Genomic DNA, 24096 nt, shown 5'->3' on the forward strand with positions numbered 1-24096 from the left:
TCAGGCGTCAGTGGTCCAGGTATGTAAGGCGGCCACCTGGTCGTCGGTACATACCTTTACAAAATTCTATAAAATTGATGTGACGGCATCGGTGGATGCCTCATTTGGCCGCAAGGTTTTGCAGGCCGCAATTTGAGGAGACCGGTGGTCTACCTCGAGGGTTTTTTTCTGTTTGAAAAAAAAAAAAAAAAAAAATTTTCTTTTTTGTTGAGTCTCATCATTAAGGATGAGCATTGTAAACTTCTAGTTGGCACCGGTTGGGCCTTCTAGATTTGGATTTGATTTCCATTTTCCCACCCCTCATTGGTGATACTGCTCTGGGACTTCCCGAAGGTGCTGAATCACCGAGGACTACGTCTGTCAATGAGCGAGAGAGAAAAATGGATTTTTGTAAAATCTTACCGTAAAATCCTTTTCTCTTAGCTCATTGACAGATGTAGTACCCGCCCCGCTGTTTTTGAGTTGGGTTGGGTTAAAATCTCTAAAGACTGCTTTTTGACATAACTGATTTGCTGAGGCAGAGAGAGAGAGGATATACCCTCTGGGACTGCCCCTAGGGTGTGGCCAGAGCATTTTAATTTCCTGTCTAGTCCTGCTCCTGTGGAGGCAACATAACCCGAAGGTGCTGAATCACAGAGGACTACGTCTGTCAATGAGCTAAGAGAAAAGGATTTTACGGTAAGATTTTACAAAAATCCATTTTTTTGTTTGTTTGCTTTTGAGCAGCAGTGTGCATGAGCCCTTAGGCTACATGTACAAGGGACGTTTTAAAAAGTCCCTTGAACGCTGGAATTTAAAGGACGTTTAATACGTCCGTTGTGTTGCGCTTGCATGCCGCGTTTGGATGCGTTTAGTGGGCATTTGCGCTCAGAACCATTTCTAGAGGTCAAAAAATCATTCCCCTTTAAAATGGAAAAACTCGAGCGCTAAACGCAGGTGATCGCGTTCGGTCGCATTTTTGCGTTTGAAACACCGGTAAACACACGTTCGAATGCAAATAATTGCTTTCCAAAAAATGTCCCTGAACTCAACTGCCTGTACATGACTTAAACGACCCTGTGTACATGGACAGATAAGATAACCTAGAGGTGGGTTCAGGGGCTTCTGAAAAAAACGCCCAACTGCTCCTAAACAGCCATTTACAAGTCGCAGTGTACATGAGCCCTTAGGCTCCATTCATACCTGAGCGTATCGATTTCAGGCGTTTTTTGGGCATTTTTCAGGAGTTTTTTGCAGGTGTTTGGAGGCAGGCATTAACATCTAACAAAAACGCTTGTAATCTCCAAAAAAGGAGCTCATGTACTTTTTTGAGCTTAAGGCATTTTGCTTCAGGCAGCAAAACGCTCATATGTGAACAGGGGTCATTGAAATGAATAGGATTTTGCTTGTTGGGCGTTTTTGAGACTTCAGAGATGAGCGTTTTTATGAGCTGAAAAACGCTCAGGTGTGAACAGGGCTTTAGGCTCCATTCACACCTGAGCGTATATTTTTCAGGCATTTGTTTGGGGGTTTTTTCGGGCTTTTTTCAGGTGTTTTTTGCAGGTGTTTAGATGCAGGCATTGACATCTAACAAGAACTTGAAAACCTGCAATCTGCCAAAAAAGTTCATGTAGTTTTTTGAGCTTCAGGCGTTTTGCTTAAAGTGGAGTTCCACCCATTTTAATAAGTTAAGATGTACGTAATCCCCTTTAAAAATGCTTTTACCAATGTAAACTATTTTTTTTTTTCAAGGATCTACCTTTTTTTTTTTTTTTCTTTCTTCTTTTTTCATCCGCACTTCCAGGTCGGCTGCCTATAGGCGATTCGCAAGGGCTCCTGGGATAGCGGCGTCATGTATCGCAGCATACCTTGCGAATCGCCTAGTGATCTCGCATTATTACACGGGCACCAGCTGTACTCAGGGATGTATTGCTTTGAGTCCGTGCTCCACCTCCTCTCAGTGAGCGCGGACTGAAAGCATTACATCCCGTAGTGCTCACTAAGAGGAGCCGGAGTAGAGCGCGGACTCAAAGCAATACATCCCTGAGTACAGCCGGTGCCGGTGTAGTAATGCGAGATTTCATCACTAGGCAATTCGCAAGGTATGCTGCGATACATGACGCCGCTATCCCAGGAGCCCTTGGGGATCGCCGAGTGACGTAATCGCCTATAGGCGGCTGACCCGGAAGTGCGGATGAATAAAGAAGAAAAAAAGGTATTTTCTTGCAAAAAAAAAAAAAGAAAAATAGTTTACATTGGTAAAAGCATTTTTAAAGGGGATTACATACATCTAAACTTATTAAAATGGGTGGAACTCCGCTTTAAGGAGACAAAACGCTCATATGTGAACAGGGGTTTATTGAAATGAATGGGACTTTGCTTGACTTTGCTTGTTGGGCGTTTTGAGACTTAAGAGATGAGCGTTTTATGAGCTGAAATGCGCTCAGGTGTGAACAGGGTTTTTTCTGGCTTTTTTTCAGGCGTTTTTGGGAGCAGGCATTGACATCTAACAAAAACGCTTGTAATCTGACAAAAAATAGAAGCTCCTGTACTTTTTTGAGCTTCAGGTGTTTTGCCTCAGGCTACAAAATGTACAGATGTGAACAGAGGCCATTGAAATGAGTGGGCTTTTGCTTGTTGAGCGTTTTGAGGCTTCAGAGATGAGCATTTTACGAGCTGAAATCCGCTCAGTTGTGAACAGGGCCTTAGGCTCCATTCACACCTGAGCGTATCATTTTCAGGCGTCTTTTTGGGGGGGCTTTTTTCAGGCGTTTGGAGGCAGGTATGGACATCAAACAAAAACGCTTGTAATCTGCCAAAAAAGAAGCTCATGTACTTTTTTGAGCTTCAGGCGTTTTGCTTCAGGAGACAAAATGCTCATATGTGAACAGGGGCCATTGAAATAAAGGGGATTTTGCTTGTTGGGCGTTTTGAGACTTCAGAGATGAGCGTATTAAAGTGGAGTTCCACCCATTTTAATAACTTGGATTAGATAGATGTATGTAATCCCCTTTAAAACTATTTTTACCAATGGAAACTTTATTATTTTTTTTTTTTTTTTTTTTGCTAGGAAATACCTTATTTTCTTCTTTATTCATCCTCTCCTCACTTCCGGGTCCGGACGCCGATCGGCGATTACGTCATTCGGCGATTTGCAGGGGCTGCTGGGATGTATCTCATGGGATGAAATCTCGCATTATTACACAGGAGTCCTGAGCTGTACTCGTATGTATTGGATTGAGGCCGTGCTTCGCCCCGCCTCCTAGAAGCTCCGTAGGCCGTGTGGGGCTACCATTTTCTTGTAGCCCATGTGCTGAGGAAGTTTCGGCGGCCATCTTGGTACACCCTAGCACCCATTTTGCGGTGGATTCCCATTGAAATTCAATGGCAGTCATGTTCTTGGAGTCCCTAGAGGTGTTTTTTGTGGTGGAGCCCCTCCCTCTACCTTAGTACTGACACTCAGGTTTTTCTCTTCAGATCAAAATCGCTGCAGACACGTGCTGTGCAGATGTTCTGGGCCTTCCTGGTGCATCTTTGGTGCGGGTGGTGAGTCTGGGGGGGTCTCTCGCTCCCTCTGCTGGGGGTCTCTGTGCATTCTGCCTGACCTCTTGGGGGCGCTATAACGTGGTGGGATGTGGGTTTTATTTTTAGACTTTTTTTCTGTGGGGTTCCCCTGGTGCAACATGGACCCTGCAGAACTTTCTTCCCCATCTGACCCCCTCAAGGAGGCCGCAGGGCCCTTCGGATCCCAGCTATCCATAGATGCACTGTCGGCGGTCTTGGAATCTTTTGTGTGCCTGGTGGAGGTGGCCTGTAAAGGGCGAGGTGCCAAAAAACTCCCCCCACCTACCCCTGCCTCACCTGATGTGTCAGATTCTGAACTCATACAGCCGCCGTAGACGTGGGTCTCCTTGCCGAGTCTACCTCCTTGCGCTGTCTCTTCTCATAGTTAGGATGACACCTCTTCCTCCGCTACCATGCAAGAAAAGGCGCTGGTGGACACACTGGTTGTATCTGTGCGTGAGACCCTAAAAATGGAGGCCACCGCTGCGACTGCTACTGAGGCGCAGGTTACGTTTGGCACTCACAAGCCATCCAGGGCGGCTAAGGTTTTCCCCCTTTTCCCGTGTATTTTAACAACATGGTCAAAGAGTGGGACCGCCCAAAGTGTCCCCCTGGGGTGCCTAAGCGGATTGCTAGGTGCTACCCCTTTTTGAGGAGTCCCTTAATAAAAAGTGGACTGTGACACCTACGGTGGACCCTCCGGTCTCCAGACTGAATAAAGCTGCCATGATCCCAGTGGAGGATTCCCTCTACTTTAAGGATCCGGCTGATAGAAAGGCGGAGTATGTGACCCGCAATATGTACTCCCTGGTGGGGTCTGCGTTCAGACCGGTGTTTACTATTGCCCTTGTGTCACAAACTTTGACTGAATGGGCTAAGTTACTATGCCGTGACCTGGAGGGGGTACAACTTCCCCTCTGCCTTTGCGGAGCTGACGGACCGCTTGGTGCAGGGGCTGCAATTTGTTTGCGATGCCTCCCTGGATGCAGCTCCAATATTGGCCTGACTGTCGGTTTCGGCAGTGGTCCTCCGGCGTATACTTTGGCTAAAGTGCTGGCCTGCAGATCAGACCTTTTTCAAGAAGATCGCCTGTTTGAGGCTACCTTTGAATGACATGATCAAAGGTCTTACAGGGGGTAAGAGTACCTTTCTCCCACAGGCTAACAAAGGTAAGGACCCTCATCGTAGACGTGGTCCTTCCTTTTCAGCACATAAAGAGTTTTTTCGCCCTTCAGGTACAAGTGATAAGGGATCAGAGTCCTTCATGGCCTCCTCGGGGGGCTTCAAGCGATCCTGGTCTGGCAAACAGGAATTGGGTTTCTCCAGACCTGCAGATAAGACCCCTTCAGCCTCAAGGTGTGCCCTCACCTGTATCTGGGGTAGGGGGATGTCTTTGCTGATTCCCAGATTTGTGGCTATCCCGTATACCAGACAAGTGGGTTCATGAGGTGATACAGTCTGGTTACAAGATCGAGTTTCGATCTGTCCCTCCGGTAAGGTTTTTCCCTTCCAATGTGCGACTGTCCCGGATTGCTTACAGGCTCTTTTGGGCGGTATATGACCTGTTCCAACAAGGAGTAATAGTTCCGTACTCAGAACGTTTTCAGGGCTTTTACTTCAACCCGTTTACGGTCTATAGGAAGGAGGGCAAGGTGCGAGCAGTTCTGGACCTAAAGGCACTGAATTGCTTCGTGCGAGTTCAAATTTTCAAGATGGCATCTGTTTGCACGGAGGTAGCTTCCCTACATCAGGGGGATTTTTTGGCCTCCATAGACATCAAAAGATGCCTGCCTTCACATCTCAATATGTGCAGGACATCAACGGTTTCTCCGTTTTTTGCTGTGGGAGAGGATCACTATCAGTTTGTGGCATTACCCTTTGATCTCGCCTCTGCTCCTTGGGTCTTCACAAAGGTTTTGGCTCTGGTCCAGGCTTTGCTATGCCAGTGGGGGTTATCGGTCCTGGGTTACGTGGACGATCTGCTTCTCCGTGTGGAGTCTTCCACGGTGCTGGTGACAAACTTGGAGATCACCATGAGAACTCTGGTGGAGTTTGGGTGGATAATGAACCTTCAGAAGTCGTTCCTTCCATCAGACTGGACTATCTGGGCCTGACTTTGGATTCGTCCTCAGCCAGAGTGTTTCTTCCTCCGGACAAACTTCAAAAGCTCCAGACTGCGATTCAGCTGTTGCTGTCCAGCAAAAGGTCCTCTCTTCAGACTTGTATGAGTGTTCTGGGACTGATGGTGTCGTCCTTCGAGGCGGTCTCTTTCGCTCAGTTCCACATGAGAATCCTCCAGAAGGAAATCCTTCTCAAATGGAACAAAGATCCAAATTCCCTGGACAACCAGATCCAGCTGAGCCAGGTGACCTGGGGGTCCTTGATATAGTGGCTTTGGCCCCGACGCTCAAACAAGGAAAATGTTCTGGTGGGGAGGGGTTCTCGGCAAGCTTTCTGCTCAAGGTATCTGGCCCCTGGAAGAATCCAGGTTACTGATCAATGTTCTGGAGCTGAGAGCGATCAGGCTTTTCCTAGTCTACTGGACAGAGTACCATTAGGGCTATCCAGTGTGCATTCAATCGGACGATGCCACGATGGTGGCTTATGTCAATCACCAGAAGTGTCCTTGCGGCCTTAGCGATGGCAGGCATCCTTCGATGGGTGGAATGCTTTGTTCCAGCTCTCTCCGCAGTTCACATTCCAGGAGTGGAAAATTGGCAGGCGGATTACTCAGTCGACAGACTTTGCATCAAGGGGAATGGTCTCTCCACCTGGAAGTGTTCCATCAGTTGTGCCTTCATTGGGGCTCTCCAGAAGTAGATCTGTTGGCGTCTCGGATAAACAGGAAAGTGCGGAGGTTTGTGGCCCCCTCTTGGGACCCTCTGGCTGACACCACAAATGCGCTGGTGGCTCCGTGGGGTCAGTACGCGCTGATGTATGCCCTGGTCAGGCTAGTCAAACGTTCCATGGAGACTTCCTCTCAGAGGATCTACTGTCTTCAAGGGCCAATCTTCCATCCTGCTTTACAGTCGCTGGCTTTGGCAGCATGGTTGTTAAAAGCCAGGTGCTGCAGGACAGGTAATTGTCTGCTTCAGTGATTCCCACTCTGCTAAAAGTGAGTGAAGCAACTTCTAGAAAGATCTATCATCGTACATGGAAATCGTATATTGCGTGGTGTGAGTCTCATGGGGTTCCCCCTCAATCTTACTCGGTGGTTTGGATCTTGGCCTTCCTTCAACGGGGAGTTGATCAAGAATTGGCCTTGAGTACTACCAAGGGTCAGGTTTCAGCTTTTGCAATTTTCTTCCATAGGCCATTAGCCACTCATTTCCCTGGCATCGTAACTTATCCAGGGGGTGCGCCACTTGGCACCTCTGGTGCGACCTCCGTTGCCACCTTGGGCTACTGAGTCTTTTTGAAGGTAAGATTTGCTCTTTGTACTCATGGATGGCCAAAAAGAAAGGGCTGCCTGCGTCTGCTGCGACTTTTTCCAGATGGATCAGTCAGACAGCTGTGCAGGCTTATTCAATTAAGGGTCAGGTTCCACCTTTCTCTGTTAAGGTGCATTCTACTCCAGCGCTTAGTGATTCCTGAGCCTTTCGCCATCAGGCATCTGTGGTTCAGGTTTGCAAGGCGGCTACCTGGTCATCTATTTGTACCTTCACAAATTTTTTTTATAAGGTGGATGTGCTGGCATCTGCAGTTGCCTCAAAGTGGCCGCAAAGTTTTGCAGGCTGCCGTTTCAGGGTGTTTTTAGTCTCCCTTTTCTGCCTAGTGTCCTACTACTTTTATGAAGAACAGAGACTGCGTCCCTCAATGAACTTCAGAGAAAAGGATTTTACAGTAAACAAAAATCCAGTTATCCCCTTAACCCTGCATGCAGTCGCTAACAGCGGCGCATGCGCTCTGAAGGTCTGGTGTATCGTGTTGGAACTTCAGAGCTCCTTTCCAGAACGGAGGGCTTCTGAGGACGCGTGGGAGTGAGGTCATCGCGGCTCTCACAGCGCCTGAACCTGGAAGAATCGCCAAGGGAACATGTCAGCCCCCTCAATGGTGACTGGGCGCACCTGCGGGGGCTTCATTATAAGGTATTTCATAATGTGCTAGTATGCGATGCATTCTAGCACATTATGCTATCGTCTTGCAGGTTTTTTTTTTTTTGTTTTTTTTTTTCCAGCGGTTTACTACTGCTTTCATTTCAGTGGGATAACCTATGTGCAAAAGACGTGCCTTACCCTTGTTAAGAATCGTCCCACACCACAAAACTTTACTTTGTTACTCCGTGTTTAAGCGCGCATTAGGAATTAATGGCACCACCCTGCATCTGCAAAAAGGACTGAGCAGTTTTGTACATTGCAGTAAAGCTCGTGATTTTTCACATGTTCCCGCAACGCATGAGTGTGAACATAACATAAATCTGGACAGAATTTTTCTCTTTATATTGGTAGAGTGAAGAAGAATCCAAATTTCTGTCTGTGACCTCATTAGAAATATTTTTCTTCACTTATTGTCTGTACAAAAAAAATTGGAAGGGGTGTGGGGTTGGCTGTTATGGCTGAACTGTAGGAATTTAGCCTCTTTGTAAAATGTTCTGCATTGCTGTGGGTTAAAGTGTTTGTCCCAGCAAAAACTAACGCTAAACCTGCTCTCTGCCACATTCTAAACCTAAACTATCTAACCCTGTAAAGCAAAAATTGCTGTACTTGCCTATTATGCCGTCAATCCGGTCGGGTCTCCAGCGGCGGAAGCTGTGTGCAGGAGAGGCCCGACAGCTGCTGTGAAATGGCTGGTAAGTGACGTCACCCATAGAGTTACTACGAGGCTTCCGTTGTCGAGTGCCTCTCCTGCACCCGCCTGCTGGGACCGGATTGGCTGCAAGAAAGTTAACTATAGCTATTTTATTTTTTGCTTTACATGGTTAGATAGATTAGGTTTAGAATGTGACAGAGAGCAGGTTTAGCATTCGTTAGGTTTTGCCCGAGCCTTATACTTTGTCCAAAGAGGTGCGTATTACCTCATGGATTTATCCCTTTTGATTTAAAATCTACTGAGCGCCAGGAGAACAGCTATCACTATATTTATAGTTCTCTGATACTGGACCTTCTAGTCTCAGCTTCTACAGCTTTATAGGTACATGCAGCCACTGTCTGCCCCTCCACCTTCTCTCTTACTGCCCAATCACAGTTGCTGTGCATTCTGTTAACCCATTCATAAAATACAAATTCATCTGTGGGTTGGCGGAGATGCTATGTGTGAGAAGGCTGTGTCTCCTGTCAAAGTGCCTGGAGTGTAGCAATAGGTGTACTCCCAGTGCTCAGTAAAACTCAGATGTAAATTAAGGAGATAAGTCTACAAGTTGCTGCGCACCCTGTTGAGTTAACAATAAATAGTAAGCCAGCAGAAACTGTCTGAATTCCTGTAATTGGCATTTGGGAGTCCTATATAGTACTAAAACTCTTAAGGTTTTTTTTAACCCTTTCCCACTTGACTCAAAATGCTTTATTTGTTGCCCCAGTGGAAAGATTTTCCATCAATGCTTGTCCATTTTCAGAAAATTCATGAAATCTCAGTATGACAGCCAGCAATAAAAACATGACCCCTGCCTCCTCATTCCTTTCCAAAACAAAATAACACGTTTTGATGTGAGTTGGGCTTTCTTTTTGACAAACGGAACATTGGTTTAGCTTGACTCAATGAAAGTATGCATATTGGAGATCATGAGGGGCCCCTGGGGATGCTGAAAATCACTCTAGTAGGCTGTGCTGCATTGATACAGTGTTGGAGTAGGAGCCACTATCCTCCAGGCGCTGCTGGATGGTAAATGAGGTTGAGATTGTAACATAGTCTGCTCCTTGTCCCCATCCCTTGTAGTAAGAGAACCCCATTATTTTCACTGGAAAAAAAAACCCAAGGCATTCTCTGATTGGTGGCAGTGATGAGTGAGCAGCACCCGGAATATTGCGGCTATTGCTATGTAGTACAGACTAATTGCACAACGCAGCCCCTCACCGCTGCTCTTCTCTGTGCTCCCCCATAGGAATCTGCTTTCTTTGGGTGCGCATGTCCATAGACACACCCAGCATGGCTCAGTCTCACTCCCCTGACAACTGACGACCCCCCGCGCTCTCTCATCACATTATTTGGCTGACGGCAGCGGCAGCAAATGGCTCCTAATGCCCCCTCAAAGCCTATGAGAGCAGGGAGAGGGAAGAGTCACTACAGACTGGTACAGCGCTGGATTGAGCGAGGACTTGGGTAAATATAAGGGGGGCGTGGGGACGATACTGCTACTGGAACCATTTTTACCTTAATGGAGGGAATGCATTAAGGTAAAACGTGTGAAGTCTTAAGAATCCGTTTAACTAATTTTGGGCTTGCAGCAGATTAGCCGGTTAGCATATGTTTGTGTCAACTAATTCTTTATTATTTGTTGTTGCAGGTAGCAGAGATGACCTTATGGAGCACACAGGTGTACAGGTACCTTTACAAAAATCAGTGTCATTGTTCTGAACAAATACTTAACAAAAGAGCACCAAAAGGAACACAACCTTATTAGCTTCCTACTAAAATACATTTTCTTCCTTCACGCATTGTTCATCATAGTGGAACTATGAGCAAAATAAGCAGATAAATGTATGTTCATTTTGTCAATTCAGTAGATCCATTTTTTATTTATTACCTTTAACAGGGTGACAGCACTGTTCATCCTGCTGTGAAATTGCTCATCGTCACCCTGTGGCCAGGGTAACTTAAGTGGAGATGTAGTTTTAGATGCATTTTAAATTTTTATGTCTAAGGTTTAAATTGGCACCCCTTCCTCATGCCCCTATATACGTGTTTTTTTGTTTTTTTTTGTTTTTTTTTCATACACATTTTTCTTCCAAGCTGGTCTTGATGTCACAGGTTGTTTGTCATCCCCATTTGTTGGTCAAATGTTAGAAGCATTTGTGCTGTACTGGATGAAATTTCCTGCTATTTTTTGTAATTGTTAGAGTAGAAATGTAGGCAAAATCTTTTCTCTTTCGTACATTGACAGACACGGCTCCTTATCTTCTTGACCATTGGGTTATACTGCCCCCTACAGGAGTAGGACACTAGGCAGGAAAAAGCTTGACTACGCCTTTGGGGCAGTCCCAGGGGGCAAACTCCCACTCAGCTATAGGCACTTTTTTTTTTTTTTTTTACTGCCTAGTCGGGAGTAAGGACCTAGCTCCTTGCTGGGATCTCTGGTCCTGGCAATTTTTTTTCCTTTTTGAATGGAACTTTTTACATATTTTGTTCCTGTGAGAATCCACAATCCACTACCGGACTGGGCGACTGACTGCATAATCTAGATCCAGAGGGTCCCCCCCAAGTCTTGCCAGCGAGCACACGCAGGCCTCAACTCCGCGCGAGGTTGGCCGCGACATAGCCACACTGGACGGGGGGCGGCTGGTCTGCGAGAAACATCTCGCAAGGGTGCATATAATCTGTCTTGGCCTGAGTCGCAGCGTTCCTCCTTCCCGACAGCCCCCCATTCTGATGGAGCGGTGGTCTGTTCCGAGCGGCGCCCATCCTGTTTCCTGGTATGGTAAGTTAAAGTAGCTGCCCCCCCTCCCCTGGAGGGATTTGAGGTAGACGTGGGTCCCCTCCCTGGGATGGTGAAACCCCCGGGTTTCAATCCTTCCCTAGCTCCTCTAAAATCTCGTTGGTCACTGTGAGTCGCCGCTTGGGCGCTATATGTCCCCCGCCTCATCTGTCTCATCAGATCCTGAATCTGATTCAGCTGCTGCGGACACGAGTCACTCTATTGGGTCTGCGTCCACGCCCCGAGTGCTCAGATAGTGAGGATGATTCTGCTTCTCTGGCTGTGCATGAAAAGGCGCTGGTGGATACACTGATTGTTTCAGTGCGTGAAACTTTAAAACTGGAGGATGCTGCGTCGAAGGCGCCAAATTGCACCCTGCTTAACCGCTTGCCAACTGCCGCAAGTACATATACTGCGGCGGTCAGCCCCGGCCAGGCAAAGTGACGTATATATATGTCACTAGCCTGTGACAGGCTTGTAAACCAATAGCGGGCGAGCGCGCGCGCACGCCCCGGCTCGTTCACTGAGGAGTCCATGCGCGTGACCGGCGGACCCGATGTCCGCCGGTCACACTGCGATCATCGGTAGAGAGGGAGAAAGGCAGGCAGCTAATGTAAACAAGCCGCCTGTCATTTTCCCCTGTGTAAAAATGGAGATCAGACAGTTCTACTATGTAGGACCGTTGATCTGTTTTTACAGTAGTAGCCATGTCCCATCACAGTTAGAAGCACGCCCCTAGGACACACTTAACCCCTCCCTCTCCAATACAGTTAACCCCTTCCCTGCCAGTGTCATTTTTACAGTAACAGTGCATATGTATAGCACTGATTACTGCAGTAATGTCACTGGTAACCCCAAAAGTGTCAAAAATGTCAGTCAAGGGTGCGATCTGTCCGCCGCAATGTCGCAGTCCCGCAAAAAAATCGCAGATCGCCGCCATCCATTTCATATAAAAAAAAATGTGAAAAATATTATTTTTGCAAAATTTACGCTCTTTGTTCATAGCGCATGATCAAAAAATCGCACAAGTGATCAAATACCAGCAAAAGAAAGCTCTGTTTGTGGGAAAAAAAGGACGTCAAATTCGTTTAGGTACAGCGTCGCTTGACTGCGCAATTGTCCGTTTAAAATCATGCAGTAAAAAATCACAAAAAAACCCCTGGTCAGGAAGGGGGTAAAATCTTCCGGGGCTTAAGTGTTTAAAAAGTGGAGGGTCCCACCTGTAGGGGACTCGCCGGTTCCCAGGTTAAATAAAGCTACCTTAATTCTGTCTGAGGAGGCTCTGGCACACCATGTGTTCACTGTGGCTGGTTCGGCACTTAGGCTAGTATTTACTATTGCCCTGGTGTTGCAAACTTTGACAGAGTGGGCTAAACATTTACGCCGGGATCTGGAAGGAAAACAGTTTCCCCCTGCCTTTGCGGAGCTGGTGGATCAGTTGGTCCAGGGGCTACAGTTTATCTGTGATGCCTCTTTGGATGCGGCTCCTTTGATTTCTAGGCTGCCTGTATCCGCAATGGTCCTTCGGGCCTATTATCTGACTGGAATGCTGGTCTGCGGACCAGACTTCTAAGAAGGCCTTATCTGATCTCCCCTTTTGCAGGGGATCGCCTGTTTGGAGCTTCTTTGGATGACGTCATTGAGGGTCTCCCAGGGGGGAAAGAGTACTCTTCTTTTGCAGGCTACCAAGGGCAAGGAGCCCCGTCATAGATGTGGGCCATTCTCGGTTCATAAGAGGACTTTTCGTCCCTCAGGGTCTCCGTTATTTGGTCCCAGTACAAGATTGAGTTTCGGTCTTATCCTCCGAAAAGTTTCCTCCCTTCCAACCTGCACTTTCCCCAGATCACTTACGGGATCTCTTTGGGGCAGGGCAAGATTTGTTACTTCAAGGGGTGATTGTCCCGCTTCCGACTTTGAAAAGTTTTCAGGGGTTTTACTCAACCCTCTTTACAGTTCCCAGGAAGGAAGACAAGGTACGTTCAATTTTGGACCCAAAGGCACTAAACTGGTTTGTGCGGGTACAGAAGTCCTGAATGGAGTCCATTCGCACAGTAGTGGCGTCCCTACCTCCAGTGATTTTTCTCACTTTTATCGACATCAAGAACGCCTACCTTCACATTCCAATATGTGCCGGTCACCAGCGCTTCCTCCGCTTTGCCGCGGGTGAGGAGCATTTAGTTTGTGGCGTTACCCTTTGGTCTCACCTCTGCTCCTTGGGTCTTCACCAATGTGTTGGCCCAAGTGCTAGCTTTATTGCGTCTGCGGGGGATTGCGATACTGGGGTACCTGGACGATCATCTTCTGTGAGCGGGGATCTCCAACTGCTCTGATGGACAACTTGGAATTTACTCTGCAAACTCTGAGGGAGTTTGATTGGTTTCTAAACCTTCAGAAGTCTGCTCTGGTTTCCGTCCACAAAACTGGACTATGTGGGTCTGACTCTGGACTCAGCCTCAGCCAGGGTGTTTTTTCTCAAATTGCTTTTCAGGACAGCACCTGGAGAGAGCGTAGCTCCACCCAATTTCCAAGGAAACACTGCAGTCTTTAAATTCCTCCTCTTCCACCATGCCTTCAGTTATTGTGTTTCTTCTGCCATGGTGGAAGCACTTCTAGAAACCTTAAGGGGCTGCGCTCTCTAGGTGGGGTTGGCTTAGCTCCTTTTTGTGACCATCCCAGCACCCCCTATGTTACTTGGGGGGGGGGGGGGTTGTTCCGGAGATTATTCTTCTGGCTCAGGGGAGCAGAGGCCTCAATGATTTTTTTTTTTCTTTTTGGGAGAGGCAGGTCTTTGGCCAAGGCTCGGAATGTCCGGTAGGCGGGACTTCCAGCGAGTGCGTGCGGCGTTGATTCCGGCCGCTGGAGCGCAAGAATCGTCAGCAGGTCAGAGGTCGGTGTTTCCGGTCGCCAGAGCGGCCTATTTGAAAAAGGAATAGTTTCTGCCCTATTCCGCTGCGCTCTCTGCAAGGATGGATGAGAGGTCAGCAGGCACCACTAGCACCGTCGGCACCGTCCAGGCTCAGGCAAGAAGTGTACTTTCTTTATTTTCACTATTGAGCCTTTGGTTGTGGTTTATCCTTCGCCCTCCTTTGGCGCCTGCCGCTCTTAGTGCTGAGTGTAATGGTCTCAGCCTTTCAGTGTTTAACTGGGAGTCTTGTGTTTGGTGTCTATCTGGATTTTGCTTAGTTTTTGTGTGTTTCGGTAGGTAATAGGGTCTTTTCTGTTTTTTTAATTCAGATTAAAGCCAGGTTCCCCTCTGTATCAAGGAAATGTCCTTCTTGCAAGAATCCCTTAAGAGATACTTGGCCAAAACCTCTGTGCAAATCTTATATAGCAGACCTTGTTAAAGGAGAGTCTGCACAACAGTGCAACGATTTATTTTCTTCTGTGAAAGAGTTAACTGATACTCTGAGTTCTGTCCATTCCTTATTGGTTATGGTTCCAGCTGCACAGACAGACTCCCAGCAGAGTACTTTTATCTAGCTCCTTGGCATCCACCTCCAAGTCGGCAGAGACCAGTGACTCAGAGGAAGTAGCAAGTACACTTCCTTCCCTCAGGGATTCGGAAGAGGAGGATATTGGTAGAACCTCAAAATATAAATTGTCTTTAGAAGAGGTGATTTGCTCAAAGCAATCTACACTACTCTTGAAATTCAAGAAGAAAAGATCCAGCTGTCTGTACATAAGATGTATCAGTGATTTAGACGAGTCTAAGCACAGGGTTTTCCCAGTACACAAGGTTCTGACAGAAGCCATTAAAGAGTGGAAGGAACCTGAACAAGCCCCTTTCTTTAAATCTCTTAAGAGAAGGTTCCCCTTTGAGGATGAGGAATCCAGGTCTGGAATAAAAGGCCTAGAGTGGATGCAGCCTTTTCTCAGGTTTCTCGCTGCACTGATTTGGCATTCGAAGATATGGGCGTTTTTAAAGGAGGCAAAGGCTAAAAGGGCAGATTCACTTCTTAAGAAGGCTTGGGATTCTTCTGCGTCCAGCCTTAAGCCATCTATGGTTTTCAGGAATTTGGAGTGCTGGGTGGAACAGCTTAAAACTCGTATGAAATCTGGAACACCTAGGAAGGATTTATTGGGGTCTTTTCTTCTGCTGTTTTAAGGCAGTTAAATACATGGCTGATGCCTTTGCGGAATCAATTAAAATGTCTGCTAGATCCTCAGTTCTGGTCAATTCGGCCAGGTGTGCAATTTGGTTAAAGACGTGGTGCGGGGACTCAGCTTTTAAGATCAAATTGTGTGGTTTACCTTTCTTTGGGGACCTTTTGTTTGGTCCAGAATTGGAATCATTATAAATCAAATATAAATTAGAGAAGAAAGAAAAAGGTTGCGTACACCAGTCTGGCCACTAGGTGTCGCACCATATGATATACGACCTGTTTGCTTGGTTGGTCAGTAATAAGGCTGTACCGATCAATTCGGGGTTCCCTCCAGTCCAGACTGAGCAAAGGGCAGGTACTCTAAATGCTCAAGCACAGAAAGGAGACCCCATGAAGCAAGGTGTAAATTCAGTCAATGCAACAAGGACACATAGTAACTCAGTGTCGGCTGCTCTAGATCAGCGTGGTAGCCGGGAAGTTTCCGCGTTCTACGGCCCGAGCTCCACAAACCGGAAGTGACGTATGACATATTAGACTCCACCCTACGTGTTTCGTCAGAGGACGTCTGCTGGATGCTGAGTCCAGATTACCGATAAATGTCTTGGAACTTCGGACAATCAAGCTGTGCCTGGATTACTGGATGAATAGACTCCGGGGGGGGGCTCCCAGTATGGATCCGTTTGTACAATGCCACGGCAGTGGCCTATGTCAATCACCAGGGCAGAACAAAGAGTATGTTGGCAGTCCTGGAAGTAGCAGGCATCCACTGGTGGGCAGAAGGCTTCATTCTGGCTCTTCACCTTCCAGGAGTGGAAAACTGGCAGGCGGATTATCTCAGTCAGCAGGTGTTTGAGCAAGGGGAGTGGTCCCTTCACCCGTTTGTGTTTCATCGGGTATGTCTCCAGTTGGGCACCCCGGAGGTGGATCTGTTGGTGTCCTGGCTTAACAGGCACTGAAGTTTGTGGCAAGGAAGCTCTGATGGCCCCGTGGGGCCAGTATCATCTGATCTACGCCTTTCCTCCTCAAGCTTCTGGTGCGGCTTTTGCGCAGGATCAAGGCTGAAGGGATTCTGGTCATTTTAGTGGCCTCGGACTGGCCTCGCCGGTCTTGGTAGGCCAACCCAGTGGGACTGGTCACCAACGTCCCCTTGAGGGTGTCTCTTTGGAAGGATCTACTGTCCCAAGGGCCAATCTTCCTTCCTGCTTTACAGTCAGTGGCTTTAACGGCCTGGCTGTTGAAAGCCAGGTGCTGAAGGATAGAGGTTTGCTTGGTCCGTGATTCCGACACTGCTGAAGGCTAGGAAGTCTACCTCCTAGGAAGATCTACCATCGTACGTAGAAAGCGTACATTACGTGGTGTGAGTCAATTGGGGCTTACCCTCAGTTCACCTTTTTCGTTGCTCGGATTTTGACCAACCTTCAACGAGGTATCGAGCAGAAATTGGCCTGGAGTACCAACAAGGGCCAGGTGTCGGTCTTGGCAGTCTTCTTTCAGCAATCCCTGGCCACGCACTCCTTTCTACGTACTTTTATTCAAGGGGTTTGACCTCTGACTCCACCAGTAGGGTCTCCTCTACTGCTGTGGCATCTGAATTTGGTGCTTTCAGTTCTCCTGAAGCCTCCCTTTGAAAATATTCTGGAGATTCCCCTTCTTACGTTGTCCCAAAAGGTGGCCTTTTTGGTCGCTATCACCTTTGCTCGCAGGATGTGGGAGCTGGCGGCGTTCTTGTCGTACCCCCTACTTGGTGATCCACAAAGATAAGGTGGTTCTTCGCCCATGTCAGTCATTCCTTCCTAAGGTAGTCTGATTTCCATTTGAATAAAAACATTGTGTTGCTTTCCCTGTGTCCCAGGCCCAAACATCCTAAGGAATTTGCTTTGCATGCCCTAAATGTGGTTCGGGCAATTTGAGTGTATTTGGCAGCCACAGAGTCTTTTCGGCGGTCAGACTCACTATTTGTGATCACGGACGGGCCGAGAAAAGGGTTGTCCGCTTCTTCTGTGACCATTTCCAGATGGATCAGACAGAGGATGATTTGGCTCTATTCTATCAAGTGTCGGGTTCCTCCTTTCCCTGCAACAGCGCACTCAACTTGGGCATTTAGTGCTTTTTGGGCCTTCCGTCATCAGGCGTCAGTGGCGCAGGTTTGCCAGGCGGCCACTTGGTTGTCGGCGCACACTCTCACTAAATTCTACAAAGTGGATGTGTTGGCATCTGCGGATGCTTCCTTTTGGCCGCAAAGTTTTGCAGACTGCAGTTTATGTGGTCTGTTCCCTCTTTGGGGGTGTATTGTTCAGGTTTGGCTCCAGTTTTTTTTTTTTTTTCCTTTCTTTAGCTCCTGTTTACCTGGTTGACTATTGACGCTGACTTGCCTTGATTTTCTGTTTTCCCACCCCCTCATGTTTGGCACTGCTTTGGGGACATCCCTGTTTTTAGAATAATGGAGCCGTGAGTCTGTCAATGAGCGAAAGAGAAAATTGGATTTTTGTATTACCGTAAAATCCATTTCTCTGCATTTGATGGATATAGCACCCACTTTTCTTTGGAGTTTTAATACTTCTGACCCTGCATGTTACCAAACTGAAGGCCTATAGCAGAACGAGGGATGTATACCACCTAAGGCTGCCAATAGGCATAGCCAAGTCTTCTTTTTTTTTTTTTTTTCTGCCTAGGTTCCTACTCCTGAAGAGGGCAATATAACCCTGTGGATCTGAATAGTGGAGAGCTGTGTCCATCAATGAACAAAAGAGAAATGGATTTTACAGTAATTACAAAAATCCCATTACAGTAAAACCTTGGATTAAGTGCCGGGTCACACTTGTGCGATGCGGGAAGGCTGCGAATTTGCAGCCTGTTCCCGCATCGCAAATGCACATCTGGCAGTTCACACTGCCATATGCGATACGCAGGGGGTGTCAATGAAATGTTAACGACACCCCCAGTTTGATCGCATATCACAGTGCGATCTGACAGTTCGCACAGGATCGGATCGCACAAGTGTGAACCACTGTGCGATCCGATCCTGATGCGGCTGGAAAAAAGGGTCATGTGCGTGTTTGGTGCATGTAATTTCGATCGCATGTAATGAAGGAGCAGTACGCTCCAAATTACATGCGATCGGCGCACTCGCTATAGTGTGAACCGGCCCTAAAATAGAAGAGGTGTCTTGAAGTGTAGCAATATGGTTACATTTAATGAAGGTACAACATTTAGCAACTCACATGGTTAATTAAAACGGGCACATCGAAGTATGCAGGCATCTGGGGGGGAAAGCTGTCCACATAGATCATCCCCTGCACCGCCATTGACGTCATACCTTCTACACTGCGCTCCACAAGCGCTTCCAGCCTCACTTTCGAATCGCTCTACTGCAGGGTAGTATTCCTGGTCACAATTGCAGACTGACAGCGATGGGAGCCGGCGGTGCGGATGAAGGTCGTCCTTTTTTTTTTTTTTTTTTTTTTTTTTTATTCTTTCTGCTATCTTCTCTAAATCCTTAAGGTTTCTTGGCTCTCCCTTGGAAACTGAAATGTTCAGCTTCCTCCATAAATTTTGTATAGGAGTATGGTCTGGAGACTGACTAGGTCACTCCATGACCTTAATGTGCTTTTTCTTAAGCCACTCCTTTGTTGCCTTGGCGGTATGTTTTGGGTCATTGTCCTGCTGGAAGACCCATCTTCAGTGTTCTGGCTGAGGAAAGGTTCTCGACCAAGATTTTACAATGCATGGCTCTGTCAATTGGCCCCTCAATTTGGCAAACTCAGTTTGTACCTCTTTAGCAGAGAAACGGCCCGAAAGGATCATGTTTCCACCTCTGTGCTTGACTGTAGGGATGGTGTTCTTGTGGTCATAGTCAGCATTTTTCTTCCTCCAAACACTGCAAGTTGAGATAATGCCAAAGGGCTCAATTTTGGTCTCATCTGACCACAGCACTTTCTCCCAGTCCTTCCCTGAATCATTTAGAAGTTCATTGGCATAAAGGTTCATTGTAGATGTGCTTTCTTGAGGAGGGGGACTCGCCCAGTTTGGAGGAAGAAAAAATGCTGACTTTGACCCCAAAACCATCCTTACAGTCCAGCACAGAGGTGGAAACCTGATGCTTTGGGGCTTTTTCTCTGCTAAAAGTACAGACCCACTTTGCCACATTGAGGGGCCAATAGACGAGCCATGTATTGGAAAAATTTTGGATCAGAACCTTGTTCCCTCAGCTAGAAAACTTAAGATGGGTCTCTTAGCATGACAGTGACCCAAACCATACTACTAAGGCAACAAAGGGGTGGCTCAAGAAGAAGCACATTAAGGTAATGGAGTGGCTTAGCCAGACCCCAGCCCTTATTCCTATAGAAAATGTATGAAGGGAGCTGAAACTTTGAGTTGCCAAGTGACAGCCAAGAAACATTAAGGGTTTAGAGAAAATCTGTAAAGAAGAGTGGACCAAAATCCCTCCTGAGATGTGTGCAAACCTGGTAACCAACTGCAAGAAACAAATTACCTCTTTGCTTGCTAACAAGGGTTTCTCCACCAAGTACTGTACTAAGTTATGTTTTGCTTGGGGCTCAAATACTTATTTTACTCAACTGCAATTCAATTTAGATCGCGTGTTTTTAATTTCTGGATTTTTGGTTAATCTCTTTCTTTTAAAATACACCTATGACAAAAATTTTAGACCCTGCATTTCTTTGTAAGTGGGCAAACTTACAAAATTTGCAGGGGGATCAAAAAAAATTTTCCCCACTGTAGCTGAAAAGGGTGGGCTAATTCAATATTGAACCCTATGGCCTAAGACTGCGATGCCATTAAATTTTATGTGCCTGTAAAGACAGGTGCCCCAATACATTTGACAATATTGTTTTGTGGTATCGCTGTGATCGTCAGGAGCAGGAAAATTTTTATTTGTTTGGTTGTTTAGTGGAAGGTTATGGTAGTAGCAAGAAATATACAGCTAAATTAAAAAAAATAATTTAATATAAAATATTTAAATATATATTTTTACTCTTTTAGGCCAGTTCTCCTTCGATTAAAAAAAAAAAGAAAAATCTGTAGATATCGATTACCTAGCTTCCTTTTAGCTAATTATTAAACTACTGTGCCAGATAATGTTTTTATTCTCATTATTTCATGGTCCCTTGCTTTTAGAAGGTTGCATGTGTATTGTTCAGTATCATGAATGTTTACACTTAGTATCACAATTTGTATCTTACCTGCTGATTTTGTTCTAAAATTTTAATTTTAGACCAGCACAATTGCCTACAAACATTCAAAAATTCCTAATTTTAACATCTTTTTGGTTTCTGCACATCTTGATAGAAGCATGGTAATGCCCTCTACTGCTTGGTGTTTGTCTCTGCATGACTGTTTACAACAGGCATGTCCAACCTGCGGCCCGGAACCACAGGCAATGCGGCCCACTGCCCCCTGACATTGTTTATTTATTTTTTGCTGGGGAGGAAGGAAGTCGGGTCGGGGGCACGGCCACAGCGGCCTCCAACTAACTGTAGGCAGAGGCTGCCTCGGAAGGGATCATCCTCTAGTTGTGTTTAAATTTGTGCTGGGGGGCGCGTTTTATTACTTATATACCTTAACTATAGAATATATTTTACATGCGGCCCGAGAAAATTTCTCTACACTCAATGTGGCCCAGAGAAGCCAGAAGGTTGGACACCCATGGTTTACAACAATGTTTGTTACCTTTTTATGCTAAATGAAGCACATTTGGACCTGGGGCGATTTTTCTCTTTTCCTGTTTTGTCTGATAGCTCCCAAACACAGGAGGTGAAAGTAAAGCAAAAAGGTCCAGTAATAAAAATCCAGAGGTTTTCTACCGCTTCCACACCTCAAAATGTGAAAACACTTGGCTGGAGTTAGGCTTTGTAAAGATTCCAAGAACAAAGTGTAATAGATTGCAGATTGCCAGTTGTTAGATGTGGTGGTTGCAATCGTTTTTTTCTTTCTCAGATATTTATATATATATATATATATATATATATATATATATATATATATATATATATATATATATATATATATATAATTATAATATGCAGACACCGCATCTAATGGACTGTTTGCAATATATAGAATGTGTGACTATACTGGTTGTCTCAATGTTATTGGATTGTCAAAACTATTCCTTTATGCAATATATTTTGGGTTCTAGATGGCTGGAATGCCGCTTCCTGCTTTGCCGGCCCCTCCTCCACCGCCCCCCAACCTAGGAATGACTTTTCCATTAGGCATGAATTCAGAAGGAAGTAAAACGGCACAAACTGACTCACTCCCAAAGGTTTGAAAAAATTAGCAGTTGGTGTTTCTTTGTATCAAGACTTTTTTGTTTGTAATTTCTTAGAAAATTGTAATCTTTTCTTTTAGGCAACACTCATTGATCAGGATTCTCCTGCCGCAAGATCCCTTATTCTTTCTAGAGGTAGTAATAGATACATTTATTGGGAATTCTCATTTCTGTCCACAGATCTCTGCAGCTAGCCCTATGTTTTTTATTTGCAGGTAACCTTTCTATTGGAACTGCTATTCAACCTCTGATACCTTCCATTAATCGACAGCGAGCTCTCGGTCAGACACCTGGAGATGAATCTAAAGAGGCAAGTTTTCTTTTTTCGAAGTGACCAATTGGCAGTGGAAAATCTTGTGTTTTTTTTTTTTTTTTTTTTTTTAACAGACTTTGGATTTGACTCATGACATCAGTTTGAAATTGGCTTAAGTCTAGGTTCACACCTATGCAGTTTGCAGAAATGCACTACAGTCTATTTAACATGGTTTTCTATGGGACGCATTCACAGTGTAACAGATCCCCAATACTTGGACCAAGTATTTCTGTCTTAGGTCCCCAGAATCTCCAGTGATGCAGTCCTGGCCCCTCAATTCCCCCCCAAACATCAGCCTCCAGCTTGATGAAGGTAAAACAAATGACACTTTATTTACCAACTCACTTGCAATATATACAGTTTTAGGAGCTTGATTACATCATGCAAATGTATGGTATACAGAACATAATTAACATACCTGGCCATCTGGAAAGAGACAATAGGTGAATAAGACTGCAACATTATCATAATTCAACGAACAACAAACCCAAACATAGCCGAATACACATTCCTAGAAGTGTGAACACACTTAACCTCTAAATAGATGAAAGCAGCAGACATAGGCTCTCAGACAGCCCGTCTCCAATTTCAACACACCTTATTAGAACTGTCAATACACATCCCCCCAGTATACCAAAGCTGAGTCTTATGTCATTAGCATCTGTTTAGTCTCTCAGCTTGTGAAGTCCTTTGCAGCTTAGGCCCAAAGTCTGTGTCGCTTGGGGTGACAGGGACTTGAATTCAAAGTAACAGTACTCCAAGGGTCCCCCCGCATACACCCCCAACCAGAGCCACGCTCCCCTACAAGCCAGGGCCATAGTCCATGGGCAGGAGGCTGGCCTCCACACTCCTCCAGTAGCCCGTGGCGAACGTTCCAGCAAATGGGTGTTCGTCACACACAGCTATGGGTTTTTTCAGCCGCTGCATTTTTGGAAAGGGTCAGGGACTTTTGCACACAGCAGATTGTTTTGCAGGTAATAGACTTCAATGGACCTGAACCAAAAAACCTGCATTTGTTTTTACATGCATTTTGCATTCCTCCCTTCATAACAAACTGTGAATAGCTAGTTGTTCACTAGTTGCCGACCACCCTATAGCAGTTTTACTGCTACAGGGCAGCCGCTCTGCACACGGTCACGTATATATACATGGGATCCTGCATTTCCGGGTAGGATGTGCGAATGCACGCTGCCACCGGCTCTTTACATACAGCGGAAGCCAATCCGCAGGTACCGTGGACTCGATGTCTGCCGGCATCCGCTGATCATAAGCCACAGGGGACACAACTGCAATATGCCTGTGTAACCAAGTCAGATTGCTGACAGGGATGGCATGGATCACGTGTCTCTCCAAAGCAGGGACTAGGACCCATGTCTTCCCCTAGTAAAAGCACCTCCCACAGTTGAGAAACACTGGTCAGGCACACAGTTAACCGTTTGATTGCCCCTAATATTAACCCCTTCCCAGCCAGTGTCAGTAGAGTGACAGTGCATGTTTCTCTATCGTTCATTGACGGACACAGTCTCTGATGCATATCGGGTTATACTGCCCCTTACAGGAGTAGGGCACTAGGCAGAAAAAAAGTTCTGGCTATGCCTATGGGCAGTCCCAGGGGGTATACCCTCTCTTCCTTCATAGGATGTCAGTTTTAATCTGCCTTGTTAGGAGTAAGGACCTAGTTTCTTCCTGGAATCTCTGGTACTGGCAAAGTTATTCATTTTTTTTTTTTTTAGTTAGCCTTTTTTCCGGATTTTTTCCCTGTGAGATATACAAGCAACTATGCCGGATCTGGGTGATGGGCTGGATGTCACCCCAGCTGGCCAGCGAGCGCGTGCAGGCCTTAGCTCCGCACTGGGTGGGCTGTTGCATAATCCCACTGGAAGGGGACTGGCCCCGCGAGTTAACGTCTCGCCAGGTTGCATACTGCTGGGGTCTAGGCCCGAGTTGCAGCGTTCCTATTTGGCCGACAGTCCCCCAGAGGGGTTCTGTCAGAAGATGGCGCCCGCCTGTTCAGGTATGATGAGTAAATGTCATCCCCACCCCAGGCCTAGAGGGGTGGTGGGGATACAGTTGGCCCCCCTCTCCAAAGAACTGGTGATGGGTGGCATGATGGATTCCCCCCTCCCCTTTTCTGGCCTAACGGACTGCATGCCCAGATAAAGGCCTGGAATGAATTGGATGAATTAATTTTTTTGTGGTGGGTTTTATTTTTTAAATTTCGAGTCTGGTATGGATTTAGGTGGTGGCTGGTGCTCAAAATTTTTTTTTGGGGGGGGGGGGG

The 24096-nt window shown here is 46.3% G+C and overlaps 1 protein-coding gene across 1 annotated transcript in view; it reads left to right on the top strand.

Moving 5' to 3' along the window:
* Nucleotides 1-24096, top strand: part of SF3B2 (splicing factor 3b subunit 2) — a 112966-nt gene that overhangs the window by 9331 nt on the left and 79539 nt on the right. The window contains exons 2-5 of the mRNA XM_082270127.1: nucleotides 9983-10020; nucleotides 21371-21496; nucleotides 21583-21637; nucleotides 21718-21816. Coding sequence (XP_082126253.1) covers nucleotides 9983-10020; nucleotides 21371-21496; nucleotides 21583-21637; nucleotides 21718-21816 — 318 coding nt within the window. The remainder of the gene's footprint in view (nucleotides 1-9982; nucleotides 10021-21370; nucleotides 21497-21582; nucleotides 21638-21717; nucleotides 21817-24096) is intronic.

The sequence above is a fragment of the Pelophylax lessonae genome (genome assembly GCF_965119305.1).
Source record: "Pelophylax lessonae genome assembly, chromosome: 10".
Lineage (NCBI taxonomy): Eukaryota > Metazoa > Chordata > Amphibia > Anura > Ranidae > Pelophylax > Pelophylax lessonae.